This window comes from Gigantopelta aegis, chromosome 2, assembly GCF_016097555.1.
Source record: "Gigantopelta aegis isolate Gae_Host chromosome 2, Gae_host_genome, whole genome shotgun sequence".
Taxonomy (NCBI): domain Eukaryota; kingdom Metazoa; phylum Mollusca; class Gastropoda; order Neomphalida; family Peltospiridae; genus Gigantopelta; species Gigantopelta aegis.
Window position 1 is genome coordinate 46,762,487 of NC_054700.1, and position 18,412 is coordinate 46,780,898.

At 36.2% G+C, this 18,412-nt stretch overlaps 2 protein-coding genes across 2 annotated transcripts in view; both read left to right on the forward strand.

Annotated features, from left to right (window-relative positions):
* Nucleotides 1–18,138, forward strand: part of LOC121388743 — a 20,144-nt gene extending 2,006 nt beyond the window's left edge. Inside the window, exons 2-10 of the mRNA XM_041520231.1 lie at nucleotides 2,416–2,613; nucleotides 8,534–8,625; nucleotides 13,134–13,316; nucleotides 13,684–13,854; nucleotides 14,008–14,117; nucleotides 14,880–14,971; nucleotides 15,812–15,926; nucleotides 16,877–17,014; nucleotides 18,094–18,138. Of these exons, the coding sequence (XP_041376165.1) occupies nucleotides 2,570–2,613; nucleotides 8,534–8,625; nucleotides 13,134–13,316; nucleotides 13,684–13,854; nucleotides 14,008–14,117; nucleotides 14,880–14,971; nucleotides 15,812–15,926; nucleotides 16,877–17,014; nucleotides 18,094–18,138 (990 nt within the window). The 5' untranslated portion in view covers nucleotides 2,416–2,569. The remainder of the gene's footprint in view (nucleotides 1–2,415; nucleotides 2,614–8,533; nucleotides 8,626–13,133; nucleotides 13,317–13,683; nucleotides 13,855–14,007; nucleotides 14,118–14,879; nucleotides 14,972–15,811; nucleotides 15,927–16,876; nucleotides 17,015–18,093) is intronic.
* LOC121386375 (serine/threonine-protein kinase ATR-like) overlaps nucleotides 18,096–18,412 on the forward strand; it is a 73,975-nt gene continuing 73,658 nt past the window's right edge. Inside the window, exon 1 of the mRNA XM_041517260.1 lies at nucleotides 18,096–18,260. Within this exon, the coding sequence (XP_041373194.1) occupies nucleotides 18,203–18,260 (58 nt within the window). The 5' untranslated portion in view covers nucleotides 18,096–18,202. The remainder of the gene's footprint in view (nucleotides 18,261–18,412) is intronic.

The following is an 18,412-nucleotide window of genomic DNA, read 5'->3' on the forward strand; positions in this document are numbered from 1 at the left end:
ATCCAAAGGAAAAATGTACACTTAGGTCTATTGATATGCTACGATGGAGCAAAAACGACAACCCACGATACCCATGTGATAATTTTCTTTTCTTTGGGACTACGTAATTGGTCAGTTCTGTGGTTTTAGATGGAAAAGTCTACTTAATCAATAGTTTTACAGAACTATTTACAGTAATAAACCATGTCCATTACAATTTTAGGGGCGACAGGTAATATTCCACAATACCGGTATGTATTTTTGTGTCTAGACAGCAGCATCAATTAATTGGCTCGTCTGTTTACCAATCAAATACACACCTGCCAATCAGGAATCACAGGTAGAAGCAACTAACAGCATAGACCAATTAACTAAGAAAACTAAGTATTACGTAACCACCAGCTCGCCAGAGGGCGTACTCACTGAGATGGTACAAAATGGCTGCGCCCGTTACATATAATGGCCGTCACATTTAACGTTTTATTAATTAACTATACGATTATACGTGTTGATATTAAGCTTAATGTGCATTATATATCGTTGAATATGCATACAAGGCCAAATGCCTTAATTGTCCTCTCCTTTAAGTATGCTTGGGAAGTTGTCATGTTGTCATTGTTTTTAACAAATTAAAGTTCAATTCCTTTTTTGAATGGTTAATCAAGTATCAACATATTTATTGTTAAAAGGACATTTCTGAGTTTGCTGCAATTTTTAAGATGTTATTGACTAATTGAGACTTTTTGACGACTGTAATTACATATCAAATATATTTTTCTGCATAAAATATTAGTGGCTGTATATTAAATATATTTCTGATTGTTCTAATATTTGTACTAGGTTAAATTTCATTTTATTTCCTAAAAAAGATTTTTTCGTATGTATGAAATTATTTGAAGACAAAATCCAGTTTGGGCATCTTACAAATATTAAGGCGACCAGAAATACATTGAAAATACAGACACTGATATTCTAAACAAGAAAATATATTTAATATGTAAGTTTAATCGTAGAAATATTTTATTAGTCAGAAACATCTTACAATGCAGCTAACTCAGGAATGTCCCTTTAAGGGTGCAATTAAAAAATATTACAATTACAGTATCAATAGTTATATATTAATTTAAAAATAAATCATTCACCTACTTTCGTGTATATAAACGCGAAGTAGGTCAGTCTTATTAATATTAAGAATGTAAAAACCAGTCTAATAACACCTTTCCTGCATTTTTAAAGTTATAGTAAATGGTATAATTGTTTTGCTTGGTTATTTTTATTTAAACTGAAAAGGAAAACACAGACAAATGCAAACAAAACGAAAGTTTTGCACCTTAATTGACAGTCATTCCAGTTCACAATTGTCACATTGTTACAACAAATAAAAGTGAAATAAGATCCACTTGTGTGCACAATCTACCCGAGAAAAAATCCATGTAGGCATCTTAGCCATGCATGACAATGAACATGTATGCATCTGCAGTACTGTGCTGCTCAAGAAAACGATTCCAAAACTGATCATGAGATGGGTCATGTGTGATCGTTCATTTTCATAGTAATATTTTTAACAAGACAAAACAAAAAAAAATGCTAAAATAATCCTGGGACAACAGTGTAGTGTTTATGGGCTACAAAGTGAGGACATGGGCTGTCTATAAATAGTGGGGTCATCGATCCACATCTACTGCACTGAATCACCGGACATGCAAATCATTTTGGATACAAGGGGGTGTCAACATTTATGCACCATTTTCAAACGTTTATTTACTGCTGACATAAAACAATTTGTAATGTATTTCAGATTATGCACTGCTTCATTGGTGAGGGACACATTTTATTAAGTATTTCACAGTGTTCACATAGAAAATGGTATTTGAATGCTTAGGTGTGCCGATACACTGGACAGCACTGTACACGTATCCTGGAGTAATTGTCACACACAAAGGACAAACAGCAAATTAAAAATGTGTAACCAAAAACATTGAAATAAATATTATTTACTCAACTAGTTGGTCCAGTGCTGTGTATGGTACACTATTGTTATTAATATGTACTGCCGAATTCATTTACCAAAACACTTTTAAGTAGAAGCGACATTTGGTGTAAGTTACGTAAAGTGTAATGAACAGTCACACATTCCATTCTTGTTACATGTTTAGCAGTTTCCACCTCTGGACCCTTGTATTGGGTATTGGATAAAATTGACTTTTTCTTAATGAATAATTATTATCTAGATTACTTATTAAAATGTTTATAATTTTTAAAATTCTGTTAATGGACCAGGAAGTGTTTTTTTTTTATGTGACGTGCACAACTATTGATATGCATAACTATTGATACATACAATTTATAATGTATCGATATACAATATTTCCTCTGATTCATTATGTATGCTATATATTTCATTTGACAATCTATTTCATTTGTTTTTCTTTACAGATCCAAAAATTAAGTGTTCGTAAGTTTACTAACACATTACTGTAGCCTGAGTTGGATTTTTTTTATTTTTTTTTTCACAAACCACAGCTTCATGAGTGTAAAGTAACAGTAGACTTCAGACAACCTACATCAATTATAGTTGGAGTGACTAACCATGTCTAAAACACAGATCGCTCAAGCAGTGAAAGTTTTGGCTGAGTAAGTATGACTGATTTTGTTTGTTTAACATATATGGCTGTTATAGTTACATTCTGATGTTTATTAGTCTACTTTGCCACCCATGTTTCACAGGGAACATTTTGTTTTCAAAATTTTAATTGGCGACAATGCTAACCAAGTTGAAAGTTGATTAACAGCAACATTTTAAAATTGTTTCGCCACCTCTGGAAGTTGTATTGTGAATCACTGCACAATACTGAACAAAATGTTCAATGCTACTCATCTATCCATCCATTTATTCATTTGTCTAACCATCCATCCATCCATTTGTCTAACCATCCATCCATTCCATCACTGTCCATTCATCCATCCATTGATCTGTCCATTTGTCCATCCATCTATTATTACATCTATCATTACTCCTCACTGTATACTGGAGACAGTGATAATAAAAACTTCATCTATTCAGTTGCCTATCCATCCATTTTTACATCCATTGTTAAGTGGAGATAGTGAAAATAAAGGATATTTCATCTATTCAATTGTCCATCCATTCAGTCATTCCTTTTACAGTGGCAGTGGTAATAAACCTGTCAAACCACTAATTACATCCTCAATCCATCCATCCATCCACCAATCCATCCATTCATCAAACTGGAGATAGTGATCATAAAAATGTTCATCTATCCAGTTATCAATTCATCTATCTATCCATCCATCCTTTCATTCATTACTCCTGTAAAGTGGTGATAGTCATAATAAAAAATTTCCATCCATCCATTCATCATTCTTTCTACAATGGCAGGGGTGATAAACCTGTTCATCCATCTTACCGGCCTCGGTGGCGTCGTGGTTAGCCATCAGTCTACAGGCTGGTTGGTACTGGGTTCGGATCCCAGTCGAGGCATGGGGTTTTTAATCCAGATACCGACTCCAAACCCTGCAAGGCTCAATGGGTAGGTGTAAACCACTTGCACCGACCAGTGATCCATAACTGGTTCAACAAAGGCCATGGTTTGTGCTATCCTGCCTGTGGGAAGCGCAAATAAAAGATCCCTTGCTGCCTGTTGTAAAAGAGTAGCCTATGTGGCGACAGCGGGTTTCCTCTCAAAATCTGTCTGGCCCGTAACCATATGTCTAATGCCATATAACCGTAAATAAAATGTGTTGAGTGGTGCGTCGTTAAATAAAACATTTCTTTCTTTCTTTCCATCTATCCATCCATTCATTCACCCATCCATCCATTTATCCATTCCATTCTTCCATACATCTGTCTCAAACCTAAAACCACCTTTCAATCCATCCATCCATCCATCCATCCATTCACCAACCATCCATCCATCAATCCATTCACCAACCATCCACCCATCCATCCATCAATCCATCCATCCATCCATCCATCCATCCATCCATCCATCCATCCTTCCATCCTTCCATCCATGCATCCATGCACCCATCCATCCATCCATCTATCCATCCATCTATCCATTTGTCCATTCTATTATTCCTTATATCTGTCCCGGACTCCCTCAAACCTAGCCATCTTTCAATCAAACCATCCATCCATCCATCCATCCTTCCATACATCCATCCATCCACCAATCCTCCCATCCATCCATTCATCCATCAATCCATTCACCAATCCTTCAATCCATCCACCAACCCTCCCATCCATCCATCCATCCATCCATCCTTCAATCCATCCACCAACCCTCCCATCCATCCATCCATCCATCAATCCATTCACCAACCCTCCCATCCATCCATCAATCCATCCACCAACCCTCCCATCCATTCATCCATCCATCAATCCATCCACCAACCCTCCCATCCATCCATCCATCCATCCATCCATCCATCCATCCATGCACCAATCCATCCACCAACCCTCCCATCCATCCATCCATCCATCCATCCATCCATCCATCCATCTATCCATCCATCTATCCATTTGTCCATTCTATTATTCCTTATATCTGTCCCGGACTCCCTCAAACCTAGCCATCTTTCAATCAAACCATCCATCCATCCATCCATCCTTCCATACATCCATCCATCCACCAATCCTCCCATCCATCCATTCATCCATCAATCCATTCACCAATCCTTCAATCCATCCACCAACCCTCCCATCCATCCATCAATCCATCAATCCTTCAATCCATCCACCAACCCTCCCATCCATCCATCCATCCATCAATCCATTCACCAACCCTCCCATCCATCCATCAATCCATCCATCAATCCATCCACCAACCCTCCCATCCATACATCCATCCATCCATCAATCCATCCACCAACCCTCCCATCCATCCATCCATCCATCCATCCATCCATCCATCCATCCATGCACCAATCCATCCACCAACCCTCCCATCCATCCATCCATCCCATCCATCCATCCATGCACCCATCCATCCATCAATCCATCCACCAACCCTCCCATCCATCCATCCATCCATCCATCCATCCATCCATCTATCCATCCATCTATCCATTTGTCCATTCTGTTCCTTATATCTGTCCCAGACTCCCTCAAACCTAACCATCTTTCAGTCAAACCATCCATCCATCCATCTGTCCTACCATCTGTGCTACCATCCGTTCATCCATCCATCATTACTCCTGTAAATTGGAGATAGTGATAATAAAATTGTTTGTCTATCCAGTTGTCTGTCCATCCACTTTTCCATCCATCCATCCATCCATCCATGCATTACTCCTGTAAAGTGGCAATAGTGATAACAAAAATGTTCCATCCATCCATTCAGGGTGTATACTACCAAATCAAATCCCATAGATGACAATAGTAACATATGTGGCTAAAACTCCTACCTGCAACGTATCAACCGACATAAACACCACGGATATAAATACTACCACCCCTTACACTTAAAGTGAATCAGAAAAAAATGGGGGTCAAGCTGCTCGTTTCTGAGATAACGGGTAGCGTCTATGACTACCCTAGTTTTGCACAAAATTCGAGTACTTTTTTTTACAGGTACACCATACATGTTTCAAGCACAAGGCTACTTGACACATTGGTACTAGATGAAATAAAATTGCAATTTTTTTTTACCCAGATGAAACTATTATTTTTTACAACCAACACACTCACATTTATAACCAATCACAGGACTTGTGGTGTTCACTTCTCTATCAAAAGTTCGGTGCACCTCGCACTTTGACCCAGCCGGAAGTTATTTGGTTTAGTACTACCTATACTGATAACATACATTTTTCAAAAAGTGTCCAGCTATGTGTCTTTATGACAACCAGGATCTGGTGTATTCTGACATAAACTGACAACCTCACTGAAACTGTTGTTTCTACAGTGCAACCTAATATAATGTACACCTCAAAAAGCATATATATTGCATATAGTTTTGTACAAATGCAATATGTCATATTAAACAACAAAATGTTTTAAAATAAAACTGAAGATATTTACTTTCAGTTGGGTGTGTGTACTCAGGTATATATGTAGAGACAACAAAGATAGTCAGAGTACCTCTACCCCTTTAAAGAATTCCATTAAAACACATGCACTTGATTGACCCCTAGATTATGAAGACCTTAACGGGCACATCAAAGAAATATCAGTATTAAAAAAATACACTGTCTGAGGAAGGAAACACAAACATGACTGTACCTGTATGAAGTAATGACTTAATGTCCTGAACATTAGTGTTGGGAGGAAATCCTGTATGCTGGGTGTGGATGTCTTCAAGTTACCAGGTGTGTGAATTTCAAATCCATCGGCCATGCTGATTTTCATAATGAACCATCAAAACTATTGGCAGCCACCAGTATTCCTGACTATATTTTATTTATAGCCTACTGTAGTTGGAGGTTTTAATAGTTGTGATATCTGGAATAATCATGCAGCTTTAACACATTTATTTTTGATTAATTACTGAAAAAAACTATTTTTAAATGACAAAATTACCCGAACATCTATTTTCTTGCATTATTTTCTAATCCGGATGAATACAATATGTACATTAGATGTATTCCTACAATCTGTAATCCAGCATTTTATTTAGCTAGTAACATTAGGTAATACAGCTTTAACAATAAAATAAATTATCAACTTAATCCAAGGCAGATAATCAGATCTGAAAAAATTGGTTCTGAATCTAGTATAAACTCAAAATGCTTTTCATGAGAGCTAACTAAGTGATTATTAAAAAAAAAAAATTATCTGGAGATCTAAGTATATGTTTAACAACCTTATTGTTATGTACAAATAAGAACAGAAGGCACAATAGTGACAAAAAATTTAATTATGTTTTTGGTAAAGTTTTTCTTAAAATTTACTTTAAATTTTGCATAAAACTACAAATTTGTCTAAAATATAACTTAGCACCCTATAAATATGTCAAAATGACAATAAAAATCAACTTCTTTACAAATTTGAGTTTTCAGAATTTCATACATAAAAAATTAACAATGTTAATGGAAACTAAAGACATTAACCCACTATTGGCACATGCTATTTTTAATATAAAAATAAATTGCTATTAAAATCTTAGTTCAGGTTGCTTATATATAATACCATATTTAAGAGCAGTTGTATATGGCAAGTCAAATACCATGTAAAAAGAAATTATTGAAATCTGTACAGTATAAATTATAGGCCAAAACCAACTTTTCTTCAGTGCTAACTTTGATTCAAACTCCATTCAGAGCCATGTACAGAGATTATTGTCAAGGTCAAGGTCATTGTGAACTTGCATGATCGAGTGATGGCTAATTTATCAACCAGTATAGTTTAATTAAATAAAATGACAAAATCATAATATTTTTTATTATGCACTGAATATGTGCTATAGGGTGTATACTACCAAATCAAATCCCATAGACGACAATAGTAACATATGTGGCTAAAACTCCTACCTGCAATGTATCAACCGACATAAACACCACGTATATAAATACTACCACCCCTTACACTTAAAGTGAATCAGAAAAAAATGGGGGTCAAGCTGCTCGTTTCTGAGATAACGGGTAGCGTCTATGACTACCCTAGTTTCGCACAAAATTCGAGTACTTTTTTTTACAGGTACCCCATACATGTTTCAAGCACAAGGCTACTTGACACATTGGTACTAGATGAAATAAAATTGCAATTTTTTTTTACCCAGATGAAACTATTATTTTTTTACAACCAACACACTATATATAACCAATCACAGGACTTGTGGTGTTCACTTCTCTATCAAAAGTTCGGTGCACCTCTCACTTTGACCCAGCCGGAAGTTATTTGGTTTAGTACTACCTTCATCATTCCCATTACCATGCCATTGGTGATATACCTGTCTACCCACTAATTTCATCTATCCATCCATCCATCCATCCATTCATCCATCCATTTATCCACTCCATTCTTCCAAACCTAAAACCATCTTTCAATCCATCCATCCGTCCATCCATGTATACATGCATCCATCCATCCATCCATCCAAGCATCCATCTATTTATCCAGCCCTAAAACCTTAAACCATCCTTCAATCCAAGCATCCATCTATTTATTAATCCTTTCTTCCTTTTATCCTTTTGACTAACAAAATACTATTGGGTTGTTGTTTCAGAGAACTTGTCCTTCAGTCAATTCATTCATTCATTCATTCATTCATTTTGACATATGTTCGTACTTATATCCAATTAAGCTTCAAACACGCTGCCCTGGGCACACACCTCAGCTATCTGGGCTGTCTGCCCAGGACAGTGGATTAGTTGTTAGTGGTTAGTGAGAGAGAAGAGGGTGTAGTGGTCTTACGCCTACCCATTGAGTCGTTAAAACTCGCTATGGGTAGAAGCCGATACCAGGCTGCGAACCCTGTACGTACCAGCCTTATGTCTGATGGCTTAACCTCGACACCACTGACACCATCTATTAATCCTTCCTGCTATCCTTTTGACTAACAAACATACTATAGGGTTGTTGTTTTTTCAGGTACAGTGGGGATGCTGATGACAAGAACTTGTCCCGAGGTCGAATTGCCATTAGTTATCTTGTTAACAGCTTCCTCACGGATGTACACATGGGTGAGTTTTTACATGGTTTGTACTGATCACAGAAATCCTGGCAACCCATGGGATATGCTAATGTAATTTTTCAGGCCTGGAAAGTCATGAAATTTTGAGTTGGGTCATGTAAAATTAAAAGTAGTTTTTCACCATTTAAAATGAAACAAGAAAAGAGGCAATTCACATCAAAATATTGTAATAGTATGTTGGTAGCAGAAAAATGTGTAAAAATCCTAAAAGAGGTCCTTTAAAATTCATTGAATTTCATGGATTTTAGTTGCTAACAGTGTGTGAACCTATTTTATATCTATATCACTTAGTTGGGTTACAGAGCAGTAAAATGTGCAGTTCAGTACCCACAAATGTCTATTTGTGGTTAGAAACATCGAGTAAACACACTTGATTATGTTCACTTTAAAGGCAGTAGCAGATTTAATATACATTTGTAGAGTTCATGAATCCAAAGCTTCTAGATTAAGGTAGCCCGACTCCCATGGCTAGTGATATTCAATGTTGGGCTAGTAAATAACTACTATTACCATGCCAGACAGCTAGTGCAGGGCTTCTAGATTATGGTAGCCCCACTCCCATGGCTAGTGATATTCAATGTTGGGCTAGTAAATAACTACTAGTAAAAAAAAAGTTGTCAAATGCTGTATTTAAGTCTATTTTGTATTGTATTTAAGTCTATCACTCCCTCCCACCCCTTCCCCAGTGGTCACTCATAACAGGGAAAATATTTTCCATATTTTCTCAGTGGGAAATATTCTGCATTGGTTTAACGAACAATACTATTGGACGATTTGACGCTTACAAACCAATGACCTTGTTGGTATTAAATATGACGTCATCGCAATTTGGCAAACTCAAAATGACGTCATGTAGTTTAAAGAGTTTGCATTTACGACTCTCTCTCTTTTATTTTTTAAATGTACAACAAAATGTCATTTTAATGCAGTTCATTATAGATTTTGTACCAGAATAAAGAGTACTTTTTGTTTTTGAAAATTAACTATGAACGTGATTAAATGACAAAGTTATAGCAATACTCAGAACAGTGCGTAAAGTGTTTTACATTGTTTCTATAACTGCGTGCAATAAAGGCTTTTAGAGAAAACAATAGCTGAGGTAATAAATAGAATAACAAACTTGAAATAATTTTCTCCAAAACTTGTGACAACTGAAAATTATTTCACTTGTGACATAAATGTGATAATAACTGGTAACTCGTTTATTATCCTCTATTTAAGCTCTATCTCCATTAGGTGACATGTCCAATGGTTCCTATTAGGTTGGACTATACCAATTCAAATCCCATAGGCGACCATGTTAACGTTTGTGTTTAAAAACACTATATGCAATATATCAACCAAACTGTGACCCATAAATATCAGTACTACAACCCCTACCTCAAAGTATTAACTGCAGAAAATGGTACCTTTCATGGCTCATTTTCGGTATAACCAGATGTTTCTGCAACACCCCTAGTTTCGCACAAAATTTTAGTACTTTTTTTTACAGGTACCCCATACATGTTCCAAGCACAAGGCTACTTGACACGGTGGTACTACATCAAATAAAATTGCATACATTTTTAGCCCAGATGAAACTAATTTTTTTTACAACCAACACACTCACATTTATAACCAATCACAGGACTTGTGGTGTTAACTTCTCTATCAAAAGTTCAGTACACCTCGAACTTCGACCCAGCCGGAAATTAATTGGTATAGTGCAACCTATACTGATAACATACATGTTTCAAAAGGTGGTGAATCATGTGTTTTTATGACAACCAGGATCTGGTGTCTTCTGACATAAACTGACAACCTCACTGAAACTGTTGTTTCTACAGTGCAACCTAATTTAATGTACACCTCACAAAACACATGTATTTTGTACAGTTTTGTACAAATGCAATATGTCATATTTGAAAAAATAATTAAAAAAAAAAAAATACTCCTGAAGATATTTATTGTCAGATGTGTGTGTGTGCTCAGCTATATATGTAGAGACAGCATGGCTATTCAGAGTACCTCAACTCCTTAAACTTATTCCATTGAAACACATGTACTTGACTGACCCCTAGATTATGAAGACCTCAATAGGCACATCAAAGAAATATCAGTATTAAAAAAATACAATGTCTGAGGAAGGAAAAACCAACATGACTGCATCTGTATGAAGTAATGACTTAATGTCTTGCACATCACTGTTGGAAGAAAATCCTGTATGCTGAGTGTGGGCATCTTCAAGTTACCATGTGCGTGAATTTCAAATCCATCAGCTATGCAGATTTTCAAATTGGACCATCAAAACCATTGGCAGCCACCAATATTCCTGACTATATTTTATGTATACCCTACTGTAGTTGGGGGTTTTAAAAATTTGTGATATTTGGATTTATCATGCAGCTTTCGCATATTTATTTTTGATTCATTACTAAAAAAACCTGTTTTTAATTGACATAATTACCCGAACATCTATTTTATTGCATTATTTTCTAATCCAGATCAATACAATATGTATATTGGATGTATTCCTACAATCTGTAATCCAGCATATCATTTAGCTATTAACATTGGATAATACAGCATTAACAATAAAATAAATCATCAAATTACACCAAGGTAGATAATCAAATCTGGAAAAATTGGTTCCAAATCTAGTATACACTTAAAATACACTTCATGGGAGCAAACTAAGTGATTATTTAAAAAAAAGATTTGATCTGGAGACCTAAAGATATGTTTAACAAGCTTATTGTTATGTATAAATGAGAACAGAAGGCACAATAGTGACCAAAATTTTAATTATGGCTTTGGTAAAAAAATTCTTCAAAGTAAAAAAATGTTTCCCCTAAAACTACAAATTTGTCTAAAATATGACTTAGCACCCTATAAATATGCCAAAAGGACAATAAAAATCAAGGTCTTTAAAAAGTTAAGCTATCAGAAGTACACACATGAAACATTAACTATGTTTATAGAAGTTAAAGACATTATCCCAATATTGGCACATGTTATTTTTAATATAAAAATAAATTGCTATTAAAATCTAAGTTCAGACTGCCTAGATATATTAACATATTTAAGAGCAGTTGTATATGGCAAGTCAAACACCATGTAAATAAGAACATTCAAATCTGTATAGTATGAATTATAGGCCAAAACCAACTTTTCCTCAGTGCTAATTTTTGTTCAAACTCCATTCAGAGCTATGTACAGTAATTATTGTCACGGTCAAGGTCATTGTGAACTTGCATGGCCGAGTGACGGCTAATTAATCAAATAGTGTAGTTTAATTTAATTAAATCACAAAAATCATAATCTTTTTTATTATGCACTGAATATGTGCTATAGGTTGGACTATACCAAGTCAAATCCCATAGGCGACCATGTTAACGTTTGTGTTTAAAAACACTATATGCAATATATCAACCAAACTGTGACCCATAAATATCAGTACTACAACCCCTACCTCAAAGTATTAACTGCAGAAAATGGTACCTTTCATGGCTCATTTTCGGTATAACCAGATGTTTCTGCAACACCCCTAGTTTCGCACAAAATTTTAGTACTTTTTTTTTACAGGTACCCCATACATGTTCCAAGCACAAGGCTACTTGACACGGTGGTACTACATCAAATAAAATTGCATACATTTTTAGCCCAGATGAAACTAATTTTTTTTACAACCAACACACTCACATTTATAACCAATCACAGGACTTGTGGTGTTAACTTCTCTATCAAAAGTTCGGTACACCTCGAACTTCGACCCAGCCGGAAATTAATTGGTATAGTGCAACCATTAGTAAAATTGTATTTACTTAAAGTAGGGCTAGTGAATTGTTAATCATGGCTAGTTAAATTTTAAAATCACTGATCCCATGACTAGTGGATTTTTAGGATAGGTAGGACCTTGTTTCATAGGGACTGTCCTGAGTTTGGGGTTATTGTAAGATGCTTACAATGTTTCCGACTAGTAAAGGTTTTTTTGTGGCTAAAAGTAGGCCTACACATTAAAATAATATCTAGCAGCCCTGTGAGTGTGTACTTTGAATGTAAAAATCAGTCTGCCATGAGACACTGAATGGAATACGTAGATTCAGCCCTAGGGCTCAGTCATCTTAGGTGTTGATAAATGATGATATTGGGGGATTGATTTCAACTTATTTTCATGCTTATATCCAATTAAGGTTCAAGCATACTGTCCTTGCACACACCTCGGCTATCTGGGCTGTTTGTCCAGGACAGTGGGTTAGTTGTTAGTCGTTTAGTGGTTAGTGAGAGAGAAGAGGGTGTAGTGGCCTTACACCTACCCATTGAGCCCTTAAGAACTTGCTCTGTGTTGGAGCCAGTACCGGGCTGCGAACCCTGTACCTACCAGCCTGTAGTCCGATGGCTTAACACTGCACCACTGAGGAGTGTGGAAGGCAAAATAGCACATTTAGAGACTTGACAAGATGTATGCAATTGAATTATCTCCATCTGTTTTTGATGCTGATTATTTTATTTTTGTAGTGTCGGAATCTCTGAACAAGCTGGGTCAACAGAGCGAGGCGTACATGTCTCTACAGTGGTGTCAGCACTGCATCAAGACAAAACCTGACCTGTTCCTGTGCACGCCAACACCCACAGACACTACACCAGCCCTGTCGCAGCTTCGATCAAGGGAACCAACTCTAGAGGCCAAGCTCTCTAATGGTAAAATAAAATTGATAACTAGAAGAATGTTTAAGAGGGATGAGAGAGGAATTTTAGTAGTTTTGCTTTAAATGCAGAAATGTTGTAGTGTTGACGCTCCTAACCTAAAAGTTGTTTACTATCATGCTCGTTATATTGTAATTCTTTATAAGATTTATTTTAATTTTTATGAATCTGTGTTTAGAATCTTCATTTCCATATGCAGTAGAATCTTGTTGGGTTGAACCCAGAAGGGTTGATTACACTGCAATGTTTTTCTCCTTTTTTTTTCATCAGCATTATATTGTTTTCACCTTCTCTCGCAGAATACATATCCCTTTTTAAGGAAATTGAGTTGTACTTCAATTTCACTTTTTCTTTTTCTTAGTATTTTGTTCGTGGTTCATCGGCAGACTTGTGCGTTTGTTGGGCATCCCCGACGTCGAGGGCCACCAGACGAAATGCATCAACATCATCATACAGCTGCTTCAGATGATTCTGTCCCGCGATTTCCACATCTTCCGACAACTGACGGCTGAGCTTGTTGGTGCTCTGGGAGGTGCGTAGTTTCACAGATCGGACAATAAAAAAGATCAGTTAAAAAATAATTTTGAGGGCTTAAAATTAAGGATACCAATTGCAACAATTAATACAGTTTTGTCTATCAGGCAGGAGTTTTGTGAATGTCTATGAATGTTGCTCTTCATTTCAGATCTGGTTCAGATCAGTGAGAAGCTGTGGGAGACACCGGCTGCTGGTTCTCAGGTTCTAGACAAGTTCCTGGTGTCCGTGGATGACCTGCGCGAGAGTCTCATTGATGCGGTACGTGATATTGTAAATCAGGGATGATGGTTTTACAGATTTATCCACAATTCCAGATTTGTAATCTTCTGTTCAATGTGTGTTTGGCGGGACGTAGCTCAGTGGTAAAATGTTCGCTTGATGCGCGGTCGGTCTGGGATCGATCCCCTTCAGTGGGCCCATTGGGCTATTTCTCGCTGCACCCAGTGCACCACGACTGGTATATCAAAGGCCGTGGTATGTGTTATCCTCTCTGTGGGATTGTGCTTTTAAAAGATTCCTTGCTGCTAATCGAAAAGAGTAGCCCATGGAGTGGCGACAGCAGGTTTCCTCTCTCAATATCTGTGTGGTCCGTAACCATATGTCCGATGCCATATAACCGTGTTGAGTGCGTCGTTTAATAAAACATTTCCTTCCTTCTACAAATTATCACTCTACGTTGTTCAGTGTTTTCAGATTTTCCACTATGTTCTGCCAGGGCCCCCATGTCTGATGGGACTGGGAAAATTAGTGCAACTAAATCATAGTTGGGATAGCCTTTAGACACTGAGTTGAAATTTGGTGTATAGTTTTATCATGTACAGATCAAGTTTGACTTTCATGGTGATTTACATATTTTTGACAGTTATAACTCGAGAACTTAGAAGATAGGAATATTTGTTGAGCCTGATATAAGACATTTATTGCTTTAGCAGTACTCTCAGAACGCTTGTTTTAGTAAATATTTGTGTTAAACCAGAGTTACTGAGAGACGCTGATTTCACTGAGCTTGTCTTATTTCAGACATCCGACCAGGATCAGGAAATCAGTGTGGTTGAAGTCAAACTCTTTGTGCAAGACACAGACCAGTGTGAACGTCTGCAGCTTGGAATCACGTAAGTGTGGATGTCGGGGACAACCAGAGACCTCGACAAACTTGTGTACTTTTATTAAAATGTTATATTTTAACAGAACAATCATCAGTAACAGGTGTAAATGTCAGGGACAACCAGGGTACTTAACAAACACCTGTTGTTTTATTAATATGTTATATTCTAACAGAACAATCATTAATAATAGGTGTAGCGAGTTGATTATTCTCTTTATTACCCATTGTCAATTTTGACTGATTTTTAATGTAAAATTTCCTCTGCAGTCTACATCAGAGCCATCAGCCATTACGTCATATAATCTTACATGCATTACATGACGTAATGTAAGTGACATCATAGCATAACAGCGTTCTTTTTGCAGGAAAATGTTTACAATACAAAATAATACAACTGTATTTGCATTAAAAAATTATTATTTTTATATATTACTAAAGCCGTTGCTTATGAAAATATAATATTTCATGTTTACAAAACAAATGAGTCAATTTTTTTCTGTAACTCTTTGTAGATTGTATAACGTATGTGTAATCTGACTCATGAATGGAAACATTATATGAATGAAAGTGAAATTCTGGCCATGGCAAGCAAGCAACCAAATGTCATGATTTTTAAGCCAGCCAATCAGTGGCTGTAGAAGCAATCTGCACACTGCAGAGATCGAAAAAAATATTATCCCGTATATTTGAGCCCATATGGGTAATAAAATATAGCATTTTGTTTGCAGTACAGAAAGGAGCTGATTACAATAAATGTGATTGAGTCACCCCATTTCAGAGTATCCACCTTGCTCTTGTCTGAAATGTCTATCAATCTGTATGTAGTTCTTCCTCTGTGTAATTTCAGTAAAGTTATTCAAGTGCTGATAACTGATATTTCCATGATGGATGTTCATCAGCTTCGCATTGTGTGGGGATGTTTGTGCTGCCATCTAGAGTTTGGTGAATGCGATCTCAAAGTTGTGAGTAATAACTAACAGACAATGAGTACACATGTATATATATATCACTGAAATATGTCAAAACACCACATTTATCTGAAAGTTTAGGTTAGAAAACCCCCACAAAACTCTGTAAAGGTCAGGCAACAGAATGTTTTAAAACTGGCCTAGGTTGTACAAAAACATTCAGGTAATGACCATAAAGGCATTCAAGTTAGATTTGTTAAACTTGAAATTTTTATAACAGAGCTAGAATTTTTATAAAATCTACTAGCCATTGGATCTGTGATTTAAAACATTTACTAGCCACAATTAAAAATTCACTAGCCCTACTTTACTTTAAGTTAATGCAAATTTACTAAATAATAATAATAATCAGATATGTCACCTAAAGAGGGAGATAGAGCTTAAAAACACTAACATTGGGGGGTTGGGGTGGGGGGCAGGATATTCATGTTTACAAAATACTTAACTGCAACATTTGACCCCCCCCCCCCCAAATGGGAGTGGGGCTACCATAATCTAGAAGACCTGTATAATAATAGCCATAAATATTTAACACTGCATAATGAGGAGAACGCCTCTCAGAATTGAAAATATTAGGAAACCAATTTCCTTTTTGCGTAACCCATCATGACCATGTAAATGATATCCTAAATTTAATGCATGATTGAAAAATAGATTATAAATGCAAAACTAGACTTGTGTGAACAAAATGATCATTTGCATAATTTTTAGAGGCCTGAAGGAAGCAATTTAAACAAAAGGGACTCTAAATGGTCCAAGTACATTCTCAAGATAGTTTGACCATTGTTTACAGAGTTATGGCCCTTGAACTTAGGAGATACACAAATTTGTTGGGCCATGTAGGCAACATGTCTTACTTTAGCAGTAGTTTCAGAATGCTTGTTTAGTATTATGGTGTGCTTCTACCTATGATGTACAAGCAATTGATTATTGTTATTTTTTAGACTTCACTTTCGGTTTTGGCGACCATCATTCACGACAGTGGTTTCCCATTGTTGGATATCATGGAGTATTTTCTGTCCTGTGTGGAAGCACTGATAAAGTTACTGCTCTCTGGATGTCGAGGGTTAGACACAAAGCAAGTATTTTGTTTTATATTAGCTAAGACAAAAAAAGTTTAGTAATAAGCGTCAGTATCCTGGAGTAATCAGTCACGCACCTAAGAACAAACAGTAAACACATGTAATCGAATATTATTTACTTAAATAGTTGGTTCTTTGCCGTATATAACACAATATTTGTTATTAATATCTGCTGCCTAGTTCATTTGCCAAAACCAGTTTTTAAATAGAACCCACTTTTGGCGTACTCTGTAAAATGTAATGAATAGTCGCGCACTCCAGTCTTGTTACATGTTCGGCAATTTCTGTCTCTGGACCCTTATATTTATTATTAGAGAAAACTGACTTTTCACTGATGAAAAAACAAATGATGTTAATAGACATATTCTGTTAATGGACCAGGAAATGTTTTATCATACAGTTAATAAATGTGACGTAATTGGTTTACACATTTAAAAATGTGACGTGCGCAACTATTGATTACACTACGATATAAGTAACAGGAGATTTTCAATGCAAAATTAAATGCATAATAATCACATCATTGAATGTATCTTACATAAGAACAATGCAGTAAACACCAAATTGCTAAACCTTTTTGTCCGAGTATATTTTATGTCTATCAGTGATCAGTTTGTTTTGGCTCTACCGATATGATTATCGAACATAAAAATCTAATTTAAATTGTCATGGAAAATTTTAACTGTAATTGTTCCTATAGTTTGGATTATAAAGTTGATAAAAATATGTTTTTATCGTCTGTAACGCAATTTGTTATTACACAGCTGCAGTCGCAAAAAAATCCTTATCACCATTCTTGCCAAAAAGCAATTTTAATGCAGGATTTTCAATACTTTCTTTCTAAGTTAAATGTTGTTTACTGGAAATGAAAACATATGTAATGTCATCTCCTAATATTTGATTACAACTTGGCAAAACATTTCTTTTTCTTATACTTTTAACTTTATAATATGATGAAGTTCACCTTTAATTCACAGTTAACAGTGAGTGTCTGCTTCTTCAAGACTAGAAAATTAACTACGGTAGTGAAATACTTTAAATTTTTTAATTTTCTCCTTCTTTTTTTGTGTTTTTTAAAGGAACGTGATACTTTTGGAGGAGAAGTGTGCAGACCTGCTTGGTGAGCTTGTGTCGTGTGATGAGAAATCTCACGAACTCTACCACCTGTCGGTCGCCCAGGCTGAGAACATGCTGCAGTATCTGTCAGACCACAGCGTACAGTTTGGCTTCACTAAACTACAGACAGGTATGGCCAGTGGCATAGCATGGGTGGGGCCACTGGGGCGGTTGCCCTAGGCGCAAAATTCTGGACTGGTGGAAGGGACTCGGGGAGTGCTAAAGATCCACTGGTTAGGGGCACAATACTTACCTTGTCCCAGGTGCTGGCAACCCACCCTA